We start from the raw sequence: 24,823 nt of genomic DNA, 5'->3' as shown, positions 1-24,823 counted from the left end.
TCCTACTCCTTTTCCCACTGTTCTTGGTAGCAGTGGGTCATATCCAACACCCTTTCCCGTAATCGCTCTGTGAGAGCAATAACCCCAAGGAGGGGTGTACCTCTGCAACATTCTAAAACTTTTTTTCAGGTATATTCAGTATATCCTCCAGATTTCATCAACATGTCACAAAGGAAATTAACTAGTAGTGATAAATCTCAAAACCACCGCCATCTACCAAGGGGGCTATGAGCTCTTTTTTTAAACAAGCTGACAAGCAAAAATCTAACAAAGATAATGATTCTACACTAACTTCTCAAGATGAAAGCTCATGTGAAGCTGCAGATGCCGCAATAGAACTACAGCCAAAGACTATTGAAATGGGAAAAGACGATATTATAACATATGGCGCCATGGAAGCCCTTATAGAGCAGGTCAAGTCCTGTATTAAGAATGAATGTGCGGGTTTGAAGAAGGACATCTCTGACTTGTGCTATAGGGTTGATACCCTAGAGGAACATGAATATATATCAGCTCAAAAAATTGTGAATCTCTCCTCTAAAGCCTTTCAACAAGACCACCGTATGGTAGATTTAGAGGATAAGTTAGATGATTTAGAGAATCGCTCTAGAAGGAGTAACTTGCGATTTAGAGGAATCCCAGAGACTGTACAGAGCAATGAGATTCAGGACTATCTACAGTCCTTCTTTGCTGACTTAATAAAGAGCAACTCAGGAAATATATCTGACATTATACTGGACAGGGCTCACAGATCTTTACGCCCTAGGCCATCTGAAAACTCACCTCCTAGAGATGTTATTGTTCATTTCCAGAATTTCCAGCACAGAGAAACTATCTACAATTACTCTAGAAAACAATCTTCCATCATGTTTCAGAGCCACAGACTACAAGTGTTCCAGGATCTTTCAACTAGAACGCTCCAAAAAAGGAGAGATCTCTCTTTTTTTAACCAAACATCTTCGTGCTTTGAAGATTCCATATAGATGGGGATTTCCAACCTCAGTTGTTGCTGTTAAAAATGGAAAAAAAATTGAATGTCCTTTTCCACCTGATGCAGAACAATTCTGTCAACAACTAGGTATACCACCACCTGAATCGCAAGGTTCCACCTCCCAATCCCCTGCTTCGATCAGACAAGAATCCTCTAAGTCACAAAAACGACCCTGGATGGAGTCAGCAGCCCACTAAATAAAAGAAGACAAACCAATAATGTTGATGTTGAAGATGAACCACCTTGAAAAAGGACACGTAACTATGAGATGTTGCCATTTATTTCTTTGCTATGCATATGTGTTGAATTTCTTTTTCAGCATCCAAATAAACTGATTCCACTTATTAAACATGTTCTGATCTGTTTATATTACCCTTTTAATAACTTAATGGTTCCAGCCTAGTATATAATCATTGTTTTAATATGATAAGTCCTAGTATGTATAGAGCTCTCTTCTAATTTTTTCCTACCTGAAAAGCAGGGACTTGTATCTTGCACTATGAGAAGAGCATTAAATGTAAACAGCATACTAAAGTTGTTTTCACTAATCTGATTCTTCCTTTTAGATATCACAGAGATTATATCCAGATGTTTATTGTATTATTTTATGTTAGTGTCTTATTGCACTTTTGACTGAAGTCATCTATTACCCACATAAATGATATATAGTAGAAACAGACAAAATTATGTTTTAACCTAAGACTCGCCTAGGCCCTGATATATTTTCCCGAGGAGGCCATGCTCCTTTACTACTAAGGTATTCAATCCTTATTTAGTTAAGCTCCACCATGACATACACGCATCAAGCTTTTCTAGAAAACAGTCTTAATACCCATAAAGGCAAGCTTTTATTCTACCCATAACTCGGAAGCAGGTGCCGCCTCACGTACCAATGTTATTAGAACACTTAATATAACTATTAACACCCTATATGTCATAATTAACTATGTTTCACCTTTATGGATTACATGGAGAATTTCTAATGAATTGTTACTAGGTTTTGTTGTGTATAACCTGCTTAGTCTGAGTTGAATTTTTTTTCATTCTTTAAGTAGAATCCCCTTAGAGAGATACTGACAAGTTTTTATTGGTTAGAAAGTAATTTGTAGATGTGAAACTGATTTATGCTCATATAGTTTCAGCACAAGAAATTATGTTTTATCATCCACCTCAACTAACATTGTCATGTTCCACCTGTTATTTTACTATGTTTGCCTCTTTACCCTTTTCTCCCCATCCCCCACCCTTGCTCCTCTCCCCTCTTCCCCATATCTCTACTAACGCCTCTCAACGAGCGCATGCCCAGCTTGCCCAGTAGCCTCCACCGATTCGCAGTTAACCACAAATTTTTATAGTTTCTCACCAACACAGTTAATTTTTAAATTTAATCTTTTATTTAATCTTTTATTTTTCCACACTAAATCATAAACTAAATCATAAATCATTTTAAATTGAATCTTTTATTTAATCTTTTATTTTTCCACACTAAATCTAACCAAACCGCAGTGCCCCTCCTGCACATAACCTCTGTACACTCTTAGACAGTATTTATATCCACATTTCCAGCAATGCCTACCTGTTTGTATGAAGGATCTATAACTATTGCTACCCAAAATGTAAAAGGCTTCTTATCAGCTGAAAAACGTTCTATTGCTCTTCATGACTTCCACAAAAATAATCTAGATATTATTATGATCCTGGAAACTCACTTTAAAAGAAACCATGTACCCACACTCTCTTCCAAATATTACGACAAGCATTATTTTAGCTCAGGCTCATCCAGACATAACGGTGTTTGTACTCTTTTTAAACGCAACACATCATTTGATCTTTTACAGTTTAATGACCCTGAGGGCAGGATTCTGATATTAGTAGGCCTTTATTATGGTAAACCTATTACACTCGCAAACATCTATGCCCCAATCCGACCTACTCCCTGCTTTTTTCGCAAAGTTGTCAATAAGCTACTTGATATAGCCAAAGGTCCCATTATACTAGGGGGCGACTTTAATTTCCCCGCAGACCCCACCCTAGATACTTCCACAGGTCATTCTTATCTTAGATATTCGCAGATAAAAAATAATAATCTTTCCCTCCATTCACTCAACATGTTCGATACTTGGAGAACAGTACACACCTCCACTAAAGACTATAACTTTTTCTCCCACCCACAACGTTCCTATGCCAGACTTGACTATATATTCTGCGACCAGGCTTTGTTGACAAATCTGATTGACTCAAAGATTTTGCATACCTCTTGGTCTGATCACAGCCTAGTTAAATCTATCTTTAAATGGACCAACAAGCCCAGACATAGACTGAATTGGAGACTAAACGAACACATTCTCACAGATAATGAAATCATTTAAAAACTAACTAAATACACAGATGAATTTTTCTCATTTAATATCCCCACTGATACAAACGCTGCAAATAACTGGGAGTCCTACAAGTGCTACATCAGAGGAATCATTATACAGTTAACAGCAAAACTTAAAAAACAAAGATCTGCACTGTTTGAATCTCTGTCAAGCATTCTATTAAAGAGTGAAAACCTACATAAAAAAGATCCGAAATCCTCACAAAAACTAATAGAAGTAAAAGAAGCTAGGGATAATCTTAATAAATTCTTAATCGAAAATGCACATATGCGTGCTATGACAACTAAAGCCAAATTCTTTGCAGAATCAAATAAGGCTGGAAAAATGTTGGCCAGATCTTTGAAAAAACAGCGACTCGCCTCTTATATCCAATCTATTAAACATAACTCAGGTGCAACATGCACCAAAAATGAAGATATAATAAATAGTTTTGTTACATACTATACCTATACAATCTCAATAATGCAAATGACCAGGAAAAACAAGACAGGTTAAACACATACCTAGAATCAATTCATGTCCCAGCAATCTCTACTGAAGACCTAGCTAAGTTGGACTCCCCTATTTCCATACAAGAAATTGTAAACACTATCAAATCACTCCCAAATAGCAAATCACCAGGACCAGACGGCCTCCCTACCAAATTCTATCAATTATTTCTAGGAAATATTAGCCCACATTTACATGAATTATTTCAGTCTATCGATCAAGGTCTAACGTTCCCCCAATCACTCCTAGACGTCATGATAACAGTGATTCCAAAACCAGATAAGCCTAGAGACATTTTAGGTAATTATAGACCGATATCCTTACTAAATGTTGACATTAAAATATACGCTAAGATCCTAGCCTATCGCCTCAGTCATGTCTTGCCGACGATTATCCACCCCGACCAGGTGGGATTTATTAAGGGCCGCGAAGCAAAAGATAATACCACAAGGCTATTACATACAATTTACACCTCCCATGATCAGTCGAGCCCCTTGGTATTACTCTCCACCAATGCTGAGAAGGCCTTTGACATGGTCGACTGGCATTTTATGTGGTCGGCCCTGGCAAAATTTGGTCTCTCAGACAAATTCCTAACCAGAGTTCAGGCACTATACAACAACCCTCGAGCATCCATTAAAGTTAACGATACAATTTCTCAATCCTTCCCCATATATAATGGCACCAGGCAGGGATGCCCACTGCCCCCTCTTTTATTTGCCATAACGGTAGAAATCTTGGCTATCCAGATTAGAAATAACCCAAATATATCGGGCATTAAGCTAGGCAATATTCATCAAACATGTCTTCTTTTTGCCGATGACATTATTTTTACCCTACAATCACCCCTAAGATCCCTACCAGCCCTAATACAAGCCCTGGAGACTTATAAACAATTTTCTAATTACTCAATAAATATGGATAAATCTAGCATTATCCCTTTTCATTTAAACCCAACAGAAACCGACTACATTTTGCAAAATACTCCCTTCTCAGCCACAAATTCCCTCCGATATCTGGAATTGAATATACCAAGTAATCCCCAAAATTTATTTCACGATAACTACATGACACTCCAAACCACTGTCTTCTCTCTATTACAGACATGGCATAAGCAGGGTCACCTTTCTTGGTCAGGACGAATAAATACAATAAAGATGATGATAATTCCCAAATTCTTGTATTTATTCCAAGCCCTACCTATAACAATACCAAGGTATTGTTTTCGCACTCAGCAGAAGATGTTAGAATCTTTTATCTGGGCCTATAAAAGGCCGAGAGTCTCACGAAACACCATGTACTTGAGAAAAGAGGAAGGGGGCCAAATTTAGCACAGTACCATAAAGCCACACACTTAGCACGCATAATCTCATGGAACCATAATCCCTTATCCAAAGTATGGATACAAATTGAAGCAGCCTTACTTAAAATAAATGGAATGTGAGATATTTGCTGGCTTCCTAAACCTCATAGACCCCTACTGCCTAAAGCTAACAAGTGCATCAAGACAACATTAGCCATTTGGGATTCTCTTATCCAACACCCTAACACTCTTTCTTCCCCAATCTCGCCAATGACCCCACTGCTGAATAACACCCTTTTTTTCTCCCAACACCAGTTTAAATGAGAACCTGAGGACACTTCTTATAAGAACATACCTATATTTTTACTAATTGACTCATCCCAAATAAAAGATAGAACTGTTCATAGGGATTCAATGGGTTCACCTTTCCATAATTGGTTCCCCTATTTTCAAATTCGACAAGCAATTTTGAATGGCCCCCATAGGAACAACTGTCTCCATACACTTACTCCATTTGAAAAACTGTGTACCACTAAAGATATACATAAATCACACCTCTCTATCGCACATAAGCTATTAAGGGCTTTACATGCTGTTAGATTACCTTCCTATACTTCTAAGTGGGAAACCAAGCTCATGATTCAGCTCCCGAAAGACACCTGGCTACAATGCTTTTGCAATATTCACTCTTCCTATACTGCACTTGCCCTGACAGAGCTTAATTATAAAATCATCTCACGGTGGTATCTTACACCCCAAAAACAAAATGAAATATACCCAGGAGCTAACTCTAGCTGTTGGAGACGCTGTGGTGAAATTGGTACACTTTCCCACCTTTGGTGGTCCTGCTGTAAATTATCAACCTTTTGGGCCCAAATTGAATGCTGCATTAACCTTACATTAAACACTCAACTCTCACTATCGGCACCTATGATTGTACTAAGCCAAGTCCCTAACTTACAGTGTATCTACCGTAAAAAACTTCTTCTACTGATGCTCACATGTGCCAAACGTATTATTCCCCGACTTTGGAAGCAAACACTCCCCCCTACTTTTAACCAATGGGTAGCTGAGGTCACACATATTTTAACCCTAGAAAAAAGGCATTATAGCTATTTAGGGAAACTAGACTTTATATTAGATATCATTTTTTTGTGGGAGCAAAGAGCACCTTTAACATGAAGAGATAACTTTTGCCTACCTATATATAGACAGATCTTATAACCACTTAAGACATAATTCGCTATCCTTAAATATATCAAGTGCAAGGAGGTTCTCCTTTATTTTTTTCCCCCTCAGTAGTCCCTCCACTCCCCTCTTCCTCTACCCACATTCTAAACCCTTCCAACTCCTTTTCCCCTTTCCCCCTCCCTCTTTTCCCCCATTTCCTTCCCAATGTTTATATTGTAATGACTGTTGAAGAACTATACTGACTCAACATTTTGATGTATACTTATTGCTCTCTGTTACCCATTTATCTGTTTTTGTCAACTTTAAAAATGTTAATAAAAATTACTTAAATAATAAAAAAAAAAATTAAACCTAAATACCCCAATAAAAAAATCCCCCCAAAATAAAAACATCACCTAATCTAATACTAAACTATGAACAGCCCTTACAATGGCTTTTGTAGGGCATTGCCCTGTTAAACAGCTCTTTTACCTAAACAAATTACCAATTACCCCGTAACAGTAAAAAAAAAACACCCACCAAATCCCCCCAAAATAAAAAATAACTTTTTAAAATATTTTTAAGATTAGGGATTTAATGGGCTGGAAAAGAGCTTATTGCTTTTTTAAGGGCAAAGCCCATACAAATTACCCATTAGGGGCAAAGGGGAATTTTAGGTTTTTTTAGTGTTAGTTTTTTTAGGGGGGGGTTTGGTGGGTGGGGGGTTTTACTGTTAGGGGGGATTTAGTCATTTTTAAATGTAAAAGAGCTGTTTAACTTAGGGCAATGCCCTACAAAAGGCAATTTTAAGGGCTATTAATAGTTTAGTTTGGGGGGGTTTATTTTATAGGGCTTTTTTATTTTCATAGGGATTAGGTTTAATTTTTTTTATTTTTGCTTTTTTTCTGTAATTTTAGAGTTTCTTAATTTTTTGTAATTTTAGAAATTTTTTTGTAATTTAATATTAGGTTTTATTTAAGTGTACCCTAGTATTGGGGTTAATTTAGGGGGTGTTAGGTTAGGGGGCTTAGCAATTAAATTAGTTATTTGCATTGTGGGGGGTTTGGCGGTTTAGGAGTTAATAGGTTAATTAGGTTTATTGCGATGTGGGGGTTTGGCAGTTTAGGGGTTAATAGGTTAATTAGGTTTATTGCGATGTTAGGGGTTGGCAGTTTAGGGGTTAATTAGGTTTATTGTGATGTGGGGGTTTGTCGGTTTAGGGGTTAATAGGTTAATTAGGTTTATTGCAATGTGAAGGGTTGGTAATTAAGGGGTTAATATTTTAATTATGCTATTTGTGGATTAAGGGTTAATTATTATTTTCGACGTGGGGGTTTGCGGTTTAGGTGTGTGCCGGAGGTTAGCTTTTTTTTGTTATACTTCGTGCTGGGGGGTAGTTTTTTTTTTGTTATACTTTGTGCATCCAGGTGAATTCTGAAAATTGTGCATCCAGGTGGATTCTTTCACCACCCTGCCATTTTAGGAATCTATCGAGATTGATTCTTTTGGATGCACGCACAGCCAACATTCTTTTGGCTGCCTCACGCAGCCAACATTCCTTTGAGGATGCGTGCGCAACTGACGACACCGACGGACGCGTTACAAACACGATTATAGTATAGATAAACAAAACAATTACATCAAAATAGAGTGCAATGCAAACGGTATTCTTGGATATTAGGCCATGAATAATAAATATGGCACATTAAATACATGCTTCTGAGTATTGGTATCAAGAAAACAGATACTGTATATTGCGATGTAACTTTTAGCAATCAAAAGAACCCACAAAAGATATAGGTAGTGAATTGAATTTTAGGATATATACGCTGTGTTAACTTACTAAATAGCAAAACAATTCTAGTAGGCACTCAGAATTCCCATCATCCTCATTTTACCTAAAATGTTAAAATTATTGATAAATAATACAGTTAAATATATATTTAAAAAAAAGGAGAGAGGAGTCAATACTATTTAAATCTAAATCCGGTGCATCCCTTAAAAAAATATTATATAATGCCAACAAAAGAGAAAGGAGAGCAAAAAGGGACATATGATACTGTCCCTTTAAAGAAAGGGAAAATTGCACACAGGATATTTATTTAAAAAAATTAATTTTATTCAAATTGAACTTTGATCAAATTCTGCTCGGCAATCCTGAACAAAACAACACAACAACATATAACACACAACTATAAGCCTATATTAGGACAAACAGAAAACCATAAACCTTTCACATTATATTTGAAGTAGCTGCGCAAAAAGTCCTCCGGAGAAACGACCGCAGCCAAATGACTGCACTCAAGGTCTCAGTACTCACACAGTCACCAGAGGATAGCAGCGGTTTGCAAGCATTTCATCCAGAGGTATACCTCTTAACTTGTAAGAGAGAGTAGCGATGCATCTTTTCACTCACTTCTCCTTGATTGGTCAGGATTCAACCCGCTCTATCTCATAGGTTACCAATGCCTCCAGCTGATGTACTTGGTACAACCTCCTCCCAAAGCGAAATATAATGTAAACATTCAGCTTCTCCAGAAATACAGTTCTGTATTTACACACCAATGGGGACTTGTCCGATCCAACCCTCTTAGCTGTCACACTGTTTGCAGGGTATAGCATACAGTTACCTCAAAATATAGTCCAATACAAACAGTATTCATGCCTATTATTCTATGCACAATATAAAATGGCATATTATATGCATGCTTCTGGATGTAAGCAAAAAGAAAACAAATATATTGCAATGCAACCGTCCATAATCAGATGAACCCACAAAAAATATAGGTAGTGAATTGAGCAATATGTGTGCTGGGTGGACTTTCTAAATAGTAAAACATTTTTCTAGTAGGCACTCAAAATACATATCATCCCCATTTTAACCCCTTAATGACCACAGCACTTTTCCATTTTCTGTCCGTTTGGGACCAAGGCTATTTTTACATTTCTGCTGTGTTTGTGTTTAGCTGTAATTTTCCTCTTACTCATTTACTGTACCCACACATATTATATACCGTTTTTCTCGCCATTAAATGGACTTTCTAAAGATACCATTATTTTCATCATATCTTCTAATTTACTATAAAATTTTTTATAAAATATGAGGAAAAAATTGAAAAAAACACGCTTTTTCTAACTTTGACCCCCAAAATCTGTTACACATCTACAACCACCAAAAAACACCCATGCTAAATAGTTTCTAAATTTTGTCCTGAGTTTAGAAATACCCAATGTTTACATGTTCTTTGCTTTTTTTGTAAGTTATAGGGCCATAAATACAAGTAGCACTTTGCTATTTCCAAACCATTATTTTTCAAAATTAGCGCTAGTTACATTAGAACACTGATATCTTTCAGGAATCTCTGAATATCCATTGACATGTATATATTTTTTTTAGTAGACATCCCAAAGTATTCATCTAGGCCCATTTTGGTATATTTCATGCCACCATTTCACCGCCAAATGCGATTAAATACAAAAAATCGTTCACTTTTTTACTAATTTTTTCACAAACCTTTGGTTTCTCACTGAAATTATTTACAAACAGCTTGTGCAATTATGGCTTAAATGGTTGTAAATTCTTCTCTGGGATCCCCTTTGTTCAGAAATAGCAGACATATATGGCTTTGGCGTTGCTTTTTAGTAATTAGAAGGCTGCTAAATGCCACTGCGCACTACACGTGTATTATGCCCAGCAGTGAAGGGGTTAATTATGGAGCATGTAGGGAGCTTTTAGGTATAATTTTAGCTTTAGTGTAGTGTAGTAGACAACCCCAAGTATTGATCTAGGCCAATTTTGGTATATTTCATGCCACCATTTCACCGCCAAATGCGATCAAATGAAAAAAAACGTTAAATTTTTCACAATTTTAGGTTTCTCACTGAAATCATTTACAAACAGCTTGTACAATTATGGCACAAATGGTTGTAAATGCTTCTCTGGGATCCCCTTTGTTCAGAAATAGCAGACATATATGGCTTTGGCGTTGCTTTTTGGTAATTAGAAGGCCGCCAAATGCTGCTGCATTTCACACGTGTATTATGGCTAGCAGTGAAGGGGTTAATTATCTAGCTTGTAGGGAGCTTGCAAGGTTAATTTTAGCTTTAGTGTAGAGCTCAGCCTCCCACCTGAAACATGAGACCCCTTGATCCTTCCCAAACGGCTCACTTCCCTCCCCCACCCAACAATTGTCCCCGCCATCTTAAGTACTGGCAGAAACTCTGCCAGTACTAAAATAAAAGCTATATTTGGGCTTTTTTTGTGTGTGTTTTTTTTAGCATATTTACATATGCTGCTGTGTAGGATCCCCCCTTAGCCCCCAACCTCTCTGATCCCCCACTAAACAGCTCTCTAACCCTTCCCCTCTGCCTTAATGGGCGCCATCTTGGGTACTGGCAGCTGTCTGCCAGTACCCAGTTTAGTAAAAAATTTGCCTTTTTTTAAAAAAAAATAATCAATTTTTAGTAGTGTAGCTCCCCCCCCCAAGACCAACCCCCCACCCCTTCCAGATCCCTTAGCTGTTTATTTAGAACTTTCAAAACTTTTTTTTGTTGCTTTTTACAGCTTTATTTTTCTGCAGTGTAGCGGTTCCCTCCCGCTCCCGTCCCGTACACGCGCCCGCCCGCCGCCCACCGTGCACGCACGCGCTCCCGTGCGCGCTCCCGACTGTCCCGCCCCCGATCCCGCCCCCTTCCCTCTACTTGGCACATCGATGGCCGACCACCCGCCTCCCAGGCGTGCTCCCACCCACCAACAATACTGGCCACCGATGTCCGGTGCAGAGAGGGCCACAGAGTGGCTCTCTCTGCATCGGATGGCCATGGGGGGTTATTGCAGGATGCCTCGATATCGAGGCATCACTGCAATAACCGGAAAGCAGCTGGAAGCAAGCAGGATCGCTTCCAACTGCTTTCCAGACCAAAGACGTACGCCACACGTCCTCGGACATTAACTGTCTTTTTTTTGAGGATGTGTGGCGTACGTCCTTGGTCATTAAGGGGTTAATAATGATGCACATGAAAACTATAAAAATCTAGTAATAGCAGTACAAGGAACTTAAATATAAAGATAACATAAAGGTTATATATTATTGGTTATGAAACGCCGAGGGGGTGGTAAGGGCATTCAGATAGACTGCAGAAAGGACCCAATGAACTGGAACGAAAGGTTTTATAAGTCTATGTCCAGGTTTAAAGGGAGGTCTCAGATCTGACTTTAAATGATAACATTAAAGTTATTGGGGGATGTTAAGAGCCTCTCTTGTTTTCTCGATAGGTTCCAGAAAGTATATGAACTCTAAGTGCCATATCTATTTATACCATAAGGTATAACAATTAAAACACACTGTATGTGAGGAACCCTATCACATTATTAAGGAGTCTTATAAACTTAGGCAGTGGCTATATTTCTTATTTGACAGGGTTTAATCTGATGCCACTATCATGTCCTATCATGAGCTTCTACACACCACATTAAAAATAGACATGTGATGGGAAACAACTGTAAAATCTTATCATTATTGCAGAAAATATTGGTATCCGTATTGCATGTCTGATACTAAAGTAAAGGGTCATATCTAGTATGCATCAAGAGTATGTATGGTCTGTACAGCAGTAAATTAGGCACATTATCACAACAGGGCATGTAAAGCAAACCTCCATCTCGGAAATATAGGACAATGTCTAACTATATAAACCATTTATTAAGCGCTCAATAGCTCCAGAGGGAGTTATATACAGCTACTTTGTGAGTGCTTAAGTCCACACCGGTCTGGATGATTGAGGACCATCGCCTAACTGCTGCAATTTTCTCCATGTTAGGACGAAGGTAAGGTGTAATATGTCCTGATCTTTGGGAAGTAGACTCTGTTGAGAATGGGGGAATTCTGAGCTAGTACGCGCAGCGTGTTTGTGGATTTAATAAGGAAAAGGTTCTTCTTCTTCTTGTTGTGGGACTTGTATACATTAGCTTGAAACCATGAAAGCTTTCAGCCCAGTAAGATCTGTGAGGATAAACAGCCTAACGGAGCACAGTATATCTAGGAGCAAAACGCCTGTGGATGACCCCATGAGCCTGCTGTACAACATGAATGACTGCTATTCCAAGCTGAAGGAACTGGTGCCGAGTATTCCACAGAACAAGAAAGTCAGCAAGATGGAAATCCTGCAGCACGTCATAGATTACATTCTGGATCTGCAGATCGCCTTGGATTCCCACCCGACCATTGTCAGTCTCCATCATCCCAGGCTGGGACCAAATTCTTCGTCCACCAGGACACCACTGACCCCCTTAAACACAGACATCAGCATCTTGTCATTGCAGGCGTCTGAATTGTCATCAGAGTTTATCACGAATGACAGCAAAGCTCTTTGTCCTTAAACAAAAAATGGTGTTCCCTGACTGTTTTTCTTTGCACATCATGGCTACAAGACTCCCTTTTATTTCATTATTTGACTGCTGAATTTGTACAGCAAGCTTTCCGGAAAGAAGAGGGGTGAAATCTGTGGCTTATGAAAAGGGACTCAAATCCAATTTATAAATATATATATTTTTATTTTTTGTTCCTCATCCCACTTTTTCCCTAATATTCCAAAAAAACAGCTTATTGAACTGATTTTAGTTTATTTATGAAGAGACTTCTAATGACCTTTTCATTCGTGGGAAGGCTTCATCTACTATATCTCCTATAGGGAGTGAAAGCTAAACGTACCACAAGGGATCTGCCACTTACCAACCAGCTTTTAAACTGACCTTTTCTTAATATAAAGGGAAGCATCTGGCAACCGGATCAGACACAATCAGATGTTTAAATAAGAGGTTTATTTTATGGCACCCTGGACTGAATGATATTGTAAATATTTAAAATCGTGAACTCTTATTTTGAGTTTTTGTTTCTTTCCTTGTACAGTGGCAGAGATGTTGTATTTCTGCAAAAAATGTGTAATGATGATGTACTTAAATCATGCAAACTTTTTATAAAAGTTTGGTTGTAAGCTTAACCTTTTTATACAGAATAAATCGTGTTTATTGAACTGTGCTTTTTATTTTCTCCTTATGCTCACAATAAAATGTGTTGCCCTATATTGTATATAAGTAAAAAAAAAAAAAAAAGGGGTTAATAATGATGCACATGAAAACTATAAAAATCTAGTAATAGCAGTACAAGGAACTTAAATATAAAGATAACATAAAGGTTATATATTATTGGTTATGAAACGCTGAGGGGGTGGTAAGGGCATTCAGATAGACTGCAGAAAGGACCCAATGAACTGGAACGAAAGGTTTTATAAGTCTATGTCCAGGTTTAAAGGGAGGTCTCAGATCTGACTTTAAATGATAACATTAAATTTATTGGGGGATGTTAAGAGCCTCTCTTGTTTTCTCGATAGGTTCCAGAAAGTATATGAACTCTAAGTGCCATATCTATTTATACCATAAGGTATAACAATGAAAACACACTGTATGTGAGGAACCCTATCACATTATTAAGGAGTCTTATAAACTTAGGCAGTGGCTATATTTCTTATTTGACAGGGTTTAATCTGATGCCACTATCATGTCCTATCATGAGCTTCTACACACCACATTAAAAATAGACATGTGATGGGAAACAACTGTAAAATCTTATCATTATTGCAGAAAATATTGGTATCCGTATTGCATGTCTGATACTAAAGTAAAGGGTTATATCTAGTATGCATCAAGAGTATGTATGGTCTGTACAGCAGTAAATTAGGCACATTATCACAACAGGGCATGTAAAGCAAACCTCCATCTCGGAAATATAGGACAATGTCTAACTATATAAACCATTTATTAAGCGCTCAATAGCTCCAGAGGGAGTTATATACAGCTACTTTGTGAGAGCTTAAGTCCACACCGGTCTGGATGATTGAGGACCATCGCCTAACTGCTGCAATTTTCTCCATGTTAAGACGAAGGTAAGGTGTAATATGTCCTGACTCCTGATCTTTGGGAAGTAGACTCTGTTGAGAAGTTACAATGCCTGCCTGTATTTGCTCCCATCTCTGTGATTATACTTGAGTCCCAAGTCCGCTGCCATTGAGTCCCCTGGTTTAGGATGTGATGTGTCCTACCAAAGCTAGTGCACACAGCAGGTCCATGTGCTGTTAGTAGCTACCTTCTCTGACATGATCGGCCCGCCACATAGCGGGTTTCGACATCACTACAGCCTCTAAAGGGGGCAGAGTCAGAGGCTTCTCCGTATTGAGGTGAGCATCAGCCTGGCAAGCGTTATAGGAGGTATGTAATTCCTGGCAGCTCTGATCATACCCATTTAGATATTGCTGAATAATGGAGGTTTTACCCTGTATCTTTCTCCGAGGTGTCTCAGACTCTAGGGCATCCTGATGCATTTGCAGCATGTGCAGGGTTATGGTAGAAGGCTCCAGGTCATTTAATAATGTCTCTGACTCACGTGGGCTGATCTCATCTAGTATCGTTAATCCCTGATGTAGAGGAACCGGTTCAGAACTCGAGTGGTTGGCTGTCGCTATGCCGATAACTTCTTCGGCAGGCATCTCAAATGTATATTGGTGTAAAACTTTGGTCACCTCCTCCGTAAAACAGGGGAAATGGGCGCATAAAAGTTCCTGTATTGTATAGCATAATTGCTCATTCATGTTGAGTTCTAGAGGGTGGACTTACTGCAGCACAAACGGCTGGTTAAACTGACTAATCAGAATAATAATTGGGGGGTAGAGAAAGTTAAAGGATATTGTAGAGCCTCTGCTGCATAGCTTCCCCAATGAGGTCTGCTTGTTCTCATTTATCTGGAAAAGTTGCATAGAACAGTTCCTTAGGTAGTATTCGTTACACTTTTCTCAAGAGGGATAAGATCAGTGGATCTTTGGAGAGATAAACAGCAGTTTTATCAGCTCCAGTGTTCAGTCGTAGTTAAACAGCAGCCATCTTAGGGCATGTTTCCATTGAGCCATTAAAAACCTACCAAATTTGCCGGCAGCTAAAAGTAATTTACGGCTCCATTTTAGTACCAGCTTTTCCATTGAAAAGGACAGCACATTGCGTGCAGTAGCCCTTTTCATGTAGGTGTACTTTTTTTGTTGTTTTAACGCTTCCACCGATGCCAGATTTCTTGAAAATTAATAGGTTACTATGGTAACCCGACCTTATACTACACTTACACTACAGTTGATCGTATATCCGGCGCCACAGACAAGTGCAGCACGTATATTTTACCCGTTGCTCGCTGTTATAATTAAAGCAAACACCTAATGCGTGCACAATATCTACCACTCAACCGCCATCCCCCCACCGCAATAACTAATAAATGTATTAACCCCTAATCCGCCAACACCCACATCGCAAAGTATCTATTAAAGTTTTTAATTAAAACTACCAGAAAGAGAAGAATAGGATCTCAAATTTTAAAGATATCTTTTAAAGACAGGGAAAACAGCACTCTTTTTTTAATATAAAAAAACACCTATTTATTTATATAGTTCCAAAATCTGGAACTGGAACAAAAAGATTGGGAGTGTTACCTTCCGCAACTTGGTTTGTAGAGGTTTTTCAGACCCACCGCTTTAGTGGTGACAAGATATACCGTATCCTACCTTACTTGTAGCCTTTGCTCCCTCCACTGCCTCTCAGCACTTGACTCTCTGTACTTTCCTGAAAACGGAGAGCAGCTCTTCGCCACCCTATAAGTCCGCCATGACACTACTTATGATCAGGGATGACTCCTTTCAGTTCAGAGATTTCCGTTGCAGAAGGTAACACTCCCTATCACACGACAGGCCTTTTCGCAAGCACTTAACATCAGCTTTAACACTAACAACTGCTAATCTGTTACAGACGTGGACTCCATGCACACTTGCCCTTAGAGAGATACAACTGCACCTCACTGACGAGGCCCATATGAGGCGGAAACGATCGTCTGGGGTTGTTGCTTCCCTTGTTCAGAGAAAAATTGCCTGGTATTTCGGTGCTGGACTGTCATTGGGCAGGGTCAGACTGATATGCTTCAGGATATTTATTTTTTTTCTCTGTGAAGGGGCATAGTGTGCAAAAAGAACTGGCACCCTGAGGAATTCAATAAAAATTAACATGCATGGAAGTTATTCCAGCTTCTGTTCTATCTCATGGAGTGCTGTTCTCTATCTTTCGATTTTAATACTAACTTGCTTCTGCCTAACCACACGACTAAGGGCTCATTTCCATTGAGCCGCAATTAGGTTTGCGTGCACTCGCAAACCGATAAATTTGCTGTCGGAAGCAATATCGTTCACTAACTGCTTCCAATGGCACGTTATAACTCAATTTCGGCAACCAGGCTCCGGCTGCCGAAAACATTTTCGTGTCCCATAGAAAGTATTAGAAGCTGCTAATCTTTAAATAATACCTGGTTTCCAATGACTGTGCAAACCGTTATTACACTGTCGGAGGCTGTTAACAAAAATTACACCCAGCTCAACTAGGTGTAAAATAGGAAAAATTAGCTTTTTGAGACCTATTTCCCATTGAAATCGAACCCGCCTCCCAAAAATAAACCTGACACGTCAAAAACCCTCTATCCGCCATCCCCCCCACATCACAACTTATACAAATAGTCGTTAATGGCTTTTTCTTGTTGGAGCAGGCGGTCGAACATTAGGAGTGTTGAATTCCAACGTGTTGGGCTGTCGCAAATCAAGGGCCTCACTGGCATGTTGTTTCGCCGCTGGATATCTGAAAAGTGCGCCATGGCCGTGTAGGAACGCCTGAAATGGCCACACACCTTCCTGGCCTGCTTCAGGACGTCCTGTAAGCCTGGGTACTTATGCACAAAGCCTTGTACGATCAGATTACACACATGTGCCATGCACGGCACATGTGTCAACTTGCCCAAATTCAATGCCGCCAACAAATTTCTTCCGTTGTCACAAACCACTTTGCCGATCTCCAGTTGGTGCAGAGTCAGCCACTGATCCACCTGTGCGTTCAGGGCGGACAGGAGTGCTGGTCCGGTGTGACTCTCTGCTTTCAGGCAAGTCAACGCCAATACGGCGTGACACTGCCGTATCCGGGATGTGGAATAGTACCTGGGGAGCTGGGGGGGGGTGCCGTTGATGTGGAGCAAGACGCAGCAGCAGAAGACGACTCAGCCAAGGAGGTTATGGAAGAGGATGGAGTAGGAGGAGTAGAGGAGGTGGCAACAGGCCTGCCTGCAAGTTGTGGCGGTGTCACCAACTCCTCTGCAGAGCCACGCATTCCATGCTTGGCAGCCATCAGCAGGTTTACCCAATGCGCAGTGTAGGTGATATACCTGCCCTGACCATGCTTTGCAGTCAGATGGACCCTTGCTCCAACACTGTGTGCCAGACATGCCATTACTTCTTTTTGCACAATCGAGTACAGGTTGGGGATTGCCTTTTGTGCAAAGAAATTTCGGCCGGGTACCTTCCACTGCGGTGTCCCAATAGCTACAAATTTTTGGAACGCCTCAGACTCCACCAGCTTGTATGGTAAAAGCTGGTGGGCTAAGAGTTCAGACAAGCCAGCTGTCAGATGCCGGGCAAGGGGGTGACTTTGTGACATTGGCTTCTTACGCTCAAACATGTCATTGACAGACACCTGACTGTGGGCAGATGAGCAGGAACTGCTCAAGGCGAGAGACAGAGTGGCGGATGGTTGAGAGGGGGCAAGGAGGGCAGCAGTGGTTGACATGGCTGAAGATGCTGGACCAGGAGGAGGATGGCGGCTTTGAGTTTGCGTGCTGCTTGTTCTCATGTGTTGATCCCATAGGCATTTGTGATGTGTGATCATGTGCCTTCGCAAAGCAGTTGTACCTAGGTGGGTGTTGGACTTCACACGACTCAGTTTCTTTTGGCACAGGTTGCGAATGGCATTGCTGTTGTCAGAGGCAGACACACAAAAAAAATGCCACACTGCTGAGCTCTGCAATGACGGCATTCTGGTGGTGGCAACAGCATGCGTTGATTGGCGTGCTGTCTGGCTGACCCCGGGTGTCTGACTGTGCCACTAGCTCCTTGCGATGACCTCCCCCTGCTTCCAACTCGTCTCCTCCTCTCTGTCTCCCCATCTGAACTTTCCCCCTGTTCTTCTTCTCTTCTAGCGGGCACCCATGTGACATCCACGGACGCATCGTCATCATCAACCGCTTCACTTGTATCTGACAACTCAGCAAAGGAAGCAGCAGCGGGTACAACATCATCATCATCATCACACCGTACGTCCATGTGTGTAATGCTGCCTGACTGAGACATATCCCTGTTATCTACATCCTCTGTCAATAATGGTTGCGCATCACTATCACTCATTTCTTCCAACTGATGTGTAAATAACTCTTCTGACAGATCAAGTGAAGCGGCTGTGGTGCTAGTGTTGGTGGTGGCGGCAGGCGGGCGAGTGGTAACTTGAGAGGTGCCCGAAGCTAAGCTGGAGGATGGTCGTCAAGGTTCCGAGCGGAAGCTGTAGAAGATTGGGTGTCCTGTGTTAGCCAGTCAACTATGTCCTCAGAACTGTTCGAGTTCAGGGTACGTGGCCTCTGAACACTGGGCATTATTCTATGGCCAAAGGGAATCACAGCACCACGACCACATTGGCCCCTGCGGGGTGGCCTGCCTCTGCCTGTCATTTTTTTTTTATTAGTGGTACTATGCGTGCAAGCTACTGTGACAACAGATATGAGTGGCACTGTGCACTGGCAGACGTTGGCAGAGTGGACGCTGTAGGCCTGACACACACGCTTGCAGACAACTGCTATTCAATCTATTACAGTCAAAATTGTATTTTTTGTACACTACTGTTACACCAGATATGAGTTGCACTGGTGTGACACTGTGCCCTGGCAGGCCCTGAAATGCACACGCGTGAAGGAAACTGACTGCTATTATTTCACAGTCAAAAAAGTGTTGTTTTTTTTTTTAAATGTACACTACTGTTACACCAGATATGAGTTGCACTGGGGTGACACTGTGCCCTGGCAGGCACTGAAATGCACACACGTGAAGGAAACTGACTGCTATTATTTCACAGTCAAAAAAGTGTTGTTTTTTTAAAATGTACACTTCTGTTACACCAGATATGAGTTGCACTGGGGTGACACTGTGCCCTGGCAGGCACTGAAACGCACATGTGTGAAGGAAACTGACTGCTATTATTTCACAGTCAAAAAAGTGTTTTGTTTTTTTAAATGTACACTACTGTTACACCAGATATGAGTTGCACTGGGGTGACACTGTGCCCTGGCAGGCACTGAAACCACACGTGTGAAGGAAACTGACTGCTATTATTTCACAGTCAAAAAAGTGTTTTGTTTTTTTAAATGTACACTACTGTTACACCAGATATGAGTTGCACTGGGGTGACACTGTGCCCTGGCAGGCACTGAAACCACACGTGTGAAGGAAACTGACTGCTATTATTTCACAGTCAAATTTCTAGGTTTTTTTTAATGTACACTACTGTTACACCAGATATGAGTTGCACTGGTGTGACACTGTGGTGTGACACTGTGCCCTGGCAGGCCCTGAAACGCACACGTGTGAAGGAAACTGACTGCTATTATTTCATAGTCAAATTTCTATTTTTTTTTTTAATGTACACTACTGTTACACCAGATATGAGTTGCACTGGGGTGACACTGTGCAGGCCCTGAAACGCACACGTGTGAAGGAAACTGACTGCTATTATTTCACAGTCAAAAAAGTGTTGTTGTTTTTTTAACCCCTTAATGACCACAGCACTTTTCCATTTTCTGTCTGTTTGGGACCAAGGCTATTTTTACATTTCTGCAGTGTTTGTATTTAGCGGTAATTTTCCTCTTACTCATTTACTGTACCCACACATATTATATACCGTTTTTCTCGCCATTAAATTGACTTTCTAAAGATACCATTATTTTCATCATATCTTATAATTTACTATAAATTTTTTTTATAAAATATGAGGAAAAAATGGAAAAAAACACACTTTTTCTAACTTTGACCCCCAAAATCTGTTACATATCTACAACCACCAAAAACCACCCATGATAAATAGTTTCTAAATTTTGTCCTGAGTTTAGAAATACCCAATGTTTACATCTTCTTTGCTTTTTTTTGCAAGTTATAGGGCCATAAATACAAATAGCACTTTGCTATTTCCAAACCACTTTTTTTCAAAATTAGCTATAGTTACATTGGAACACTGATATCTGCCAGGAATCCCTGAATATCCATTGACATGTATATATTTTTTTTTTAGAAGACATCCCAAAGTATTGATTTAGGCCCATTTTGGTATATTTCATGCCACCATTTCACCACCAAATGCGATCAAATAAAAAAAATTGTTCACTTTTTCAGAAATTTTTTCACAAACTTTAGGTTTCTCACTGAAATTATTTACAAGCAGCTTGTGCAATTATGGCATAATTGGTTGTAAATTTTTCTCTGGGATCCCCTTTGTTCAGAAATAGCAGACATATATGGCTTTGGCATTGCTTTTTGGTAATTAGAAGGCTGCTAAATGCCACTGTGCACCACACGTGTATTATGCCCAGCAGTGAAGGGGTTAATTAGGGAGCATGTAGGGAGCTCTTTGGGGTAGTTTTAGCTGAAGTGTAGTGTAGTAGACAACCCAAAGTATTGATCTAGGCCCATTTTGGTATATTTCATGCCACCATTTCACCACCAAATGCGATCAAATAAAAAAAACTTTACATTTTTCCAAATTTTAGGTTTCTCACTGAAATCATTTACAAACATTTTGTGCAATTATGGCACAAATGGTTGCAAATGTTTCTCTGGGATCCCCTTTGTTCAGAAATAGCAGACATATATGGCTTTGGTGTTGCTTTTTGGTAATTAGAAGGCCGCTAAATGCCGCTGCGCACCACACGTGTATTATGCTCAGCAGTGCAGGGGTTAATTAGGGAGCTTGTAGGGAGCTTGTAGGGTTAATTTTAGCTTTAGTGTAGTGTAGTAGACAACCCCAAGTATTGATCTAGGCCCTTTTTGGTATATTTCATGCCACCATTTCACCGCCAAATGCGATCAAATTAAAAAAAATAGTCAACTTTTTCACAAACTTTAGGTTTCTCACTGAAATTATTTACAAACATTTTGTGCAATTATGGCACAAATGGTTACAAATGCTTCTTTGGGATCCCCTTTGTTCAGAAATAGCAGCCATATATGGCTTTGGTGTTGCTTTTTGGTAATTAGAAGGCTGCTAAATGCCACTGCGCACAACACGTGAATTATGCCCAGCAGTGAAGGGGTTAATTAGGGAGCTTGCAGGGTTAATTTTAGCTTTACTGTAGAGATCAGCTTCCCACCTCACACATCAGACCCCCTGATCCCTCCCAAAGAGCTCTCTTCCCTCCCCCACCCCACAATTGTCCCCGCCATCTTAAGTATTGGCAGAAAGTCTGCCAGTACTAAAAAAAGGTATCTTTTTAGCATATTTACATATGCTGTTGTTTAGGATCCCCCCTTAGCCCCCAACCTCCCTGATCCCCCCCCCCCCAAAAAAAAAACAGCTCTCTAACCCTCCCCCTCTGCCTTATTGGGGGCCATCTTGGGTACTGCCAGTACCCAGTTTGCAAATAAAATGTTTATTTTTATTTATTTTTTCCCTTTTTTCTGTAGTGTAGCTTCCCCCCCCCTCAAGACCAATCTCCCACCCGCTCCCAAACGCACACGTGTGAAGGAAACTGACTGCTATTATTTCACAGTCAAAAAAGTGTTGTTTTTTTACAAACATTTTGTGCAATTATGGCACAAATGGTTGCAAATGTTTCTCTGGGATCCCCTTTGTTCAGAAATAGCAGACATATATGGCTTTGGTGTTGCTTTTTGGTAATTAGAAGGCCGCTAAATGCCGCTGCGCACCACACGTGTATTATGCTCAGCAGTGCAGGGGTTAATTAGGGAGCTTGTAGGGAGCTTGTAGGGTTAATTTTAGCTTTAGTGTAGTGTAGTAGACAACCCCAAGTATTGATCTAGGCCCTTTTTGGTATATTTCATGCCACCATTTCACCGCCAAATGCGATCAAATTAAAAAAAATAGTCAACTTTTTCACAAACTTTAGGTTTCTCACTGAAATTATTTACAAACATTTTGTGCAATTATGGCACAAATGGTTACAAATGCTTCTTTGGGATCCCCTTTGTTCAGAAATAGCAGCCATATATGGCTTTGGTGTTGCTTTTTGGTAATTAGAAGGCTGCTAAATGCCACTGCGCACAACACGTGAATTATGCCCAGCAGTGAAGGGGTTAATTAGGGAGCTTGCAGGGTTAATTTTAGCTTTACTGTAGAGATCAGCTTCCCACCTCAGACATCAGACCCCCTGATCCCTCCCAAAGAGCTCTCTTCCCTCCCCCACCCCACAATTGTCCCCGCCATCTTAAGTATTGGCAGAAAGTCTGCCAGTACTAAAAAAAGGTATCTTTTTTTTAAAAAAAAATATTTTTTTAGCATATTTACATATGCTGTTGTTTAGGATCCCCCCTTAGCCCCCAACCTCCCTGATCCCCCCCCCCCCCCCAAAAAAAAAACAGCTCTCTAACCCTCCCCCTCTGCCTTATTGGGGGCCATCTTGGGTACTGCCAGTACCCAGTTTGCAAATAAAATGTTTATTTTTATTTATTTTTTCCCTTTTTTCTGTAGTGTAGCTTCCCCCCCCCCTCAAGACCAATCTCCCACCCGCTCCCAAACGCACACGTGTGAAGGAAACTGACTGCTATTATTTCACAGTCAAAAAAGTGTTGTTTTTTTTAAATGTACACTACTGTTACACCAGATATGAGTGGTGGCACTGGGCAAGTGGGCACAGTATACGCTGTGAGGCTGACACACACGCTGGCAGGTAGGCAACTGCAATTAGATTACACAGGAAAAAAAAAAAACAGACTGATGTTCTAGCCCTAAAAAGGTCTTTTTGGGGTGCTGTCCTTACAGCAGAGATCAGATGAGTCCTTCAGGACTGTAGTGGACACTGAATACACTAGCCTAGCTATCGATTTCCCTTTTAAATCAGCAGCAGCTACAGTGTCCCTCCTCTCACTAAGAATGCTGCTTCCAAATGAATCTAAAATGGATGCTGTCCAGGAGGTGGGAGGGTCTGGGAGGGAGGGTCTGCTGCTGATTGGCTGGAATGTGTCTGCTGACTGTGAGGTACAGGGTCAAAGTTTACTCAATGATGATGAATAGGGGGCGGACCGAACATCGCATATATTCGCAGTTCGCGGCGAACGCGAACATGCTATGTTCACCGGGAACTATTTGCCGGCGAACTATTCGCAACATCACTACTGATCTCTATGAATGAGTCTGTATATTTAATAAAGGGTTAAGAGTATATATATATATATATGACTAGTGCCATGGGTCTCTTGTTTCTCTAATTCAATACTGAATATGTATATTATCCTCTATCATAGATAAGTAATATTATTTGTTTTGTGTTGTACAGAATGAAAAGAAGTGGTATTCAGTAGCTGAAGAGGCGGAAATAGCTTGTGTTACTGGATATGAACTTTCTGGCTATCAATTCTTAAGGTGTCTCCCAGATGGAACGTGGAAACATGAAAATACAGAATGTCATCGTAAGTGTGATATATTTATACCTGGTTAGAATTTACTGCCTTCATTTATATGGAAATGTAAACTTGCTTCCAAAAGACTTGTTTTATTTATCGTTTTCCCTCCCAGCCATATTTATTAAACAGAGATTGAGAGTTTACAATCAATTACAAAGTAAATGCATAACATTTATATTACAGAGATGAGCACATGGTATGTAATAGCATATTTTATATGATATCTCTTATTCTTAACAAGCTGAAGAAAAATGTAAAATATTCTCTGCAGTAAGTCATAGTTCTATTTCTGTATAATGCAATCTCAAAACGTATCTAGTTTTGGAAACAATAGCAATAAACTGAAATACAAAAGGGACATTAAGTTCAAAATGTTATTCCCCATAATTCGACATATGTAAAAAAAAATGAAGTTAGAATATTGTGCACACAATAACGTATACCCCCATAGAGTTCAATAGAGCAAAAGAAGTTGGAAAAAAACTAACACCTTACTCGCGTAAATTTGATCGCATATTCTCAAGTGCTCTAACCCAACATGAAAATATGAATATTTCACAGTCCAGTGTTCTTCACATAGCAGAATTTGTTCTATTTATTCATAAATACATATTTCTACAAATACAGTAAGTAGCTAATGGTATTTTGGTACAATATATATCTATACCTATATACAGTATATATATATATAATTCCAAGTAATAGATCCACACTCGCTGGACTTTCAAAAACAAGTTTATAACACAAAAGTTTATTGTGTACAGTGACGTTTTCGAGGAGCCAACTGTTCCCTTCATCAGTTGGCTCCCCTAAACGTCACTGTACACAATAAACTATTGTTTTTTGAAAGTCCAGCAAGTGCAGATCTATTACTTGGAATTGGATATTGTTGTTCCTGACACCCTGGCTTGTGTC

At 40.0% G+C, this 24,823-nt stretch overlaps 2 protein-coding genes across 2 annotated transcripts in view; both read left to right on the top strand.

The window, feature by feature from the left end:
* The window catches only part of LOC128648518 (complement component C6-like), a 195,259-nt gene that overhangs the window by 116,078 nt on the left and 54,358 nt on the right, over window positions 1-24,823 (top strand). Inside the window, 1 exon segment of the mRNA XM_053701238.1 lies at window positions 23,782-23,914. Within this exon segment, the coding sequence (XP_053557213.1) occupies window positions 23,782-23,914 (133 nt within the window).
* On the top strand, window positions 12,234-13,366 carry LOC128648517 (DNA-binding protein inhibitor ID-2-like). The gene has a single exon (XM_053701237.1). It carries the CDS (start codon window positions 12,312-12,314, stop codon window positions 12,711-12,713), a length of 402 nt encoding a protein of 133 aa, XP_053557212.1. The 5' UTR covers window positions 12,234-12,311; the 3' UTR covers window positions 12,714-13,366.

The sequence above is a fragment of the Bombina bombina genome, chromosome 2 (assembly GCF_027579735.1).
Source record: "Bombina bombina isolate aBomBom1 chromosome 2, aBomBom1.pri, whole genome shotgun sequence".
NCBI classification, from domain to species: domain Eukaryota; kingdom Metazoa; phylum Chordata; class Amphibia; order Anura; family Bombinatoridae; genus Bombina; species Bombina bombina.
Note: the sequence above shows the minus strand (reverse complement) of the source record. Positions and strands in the feature narration are given on the sequence as shown.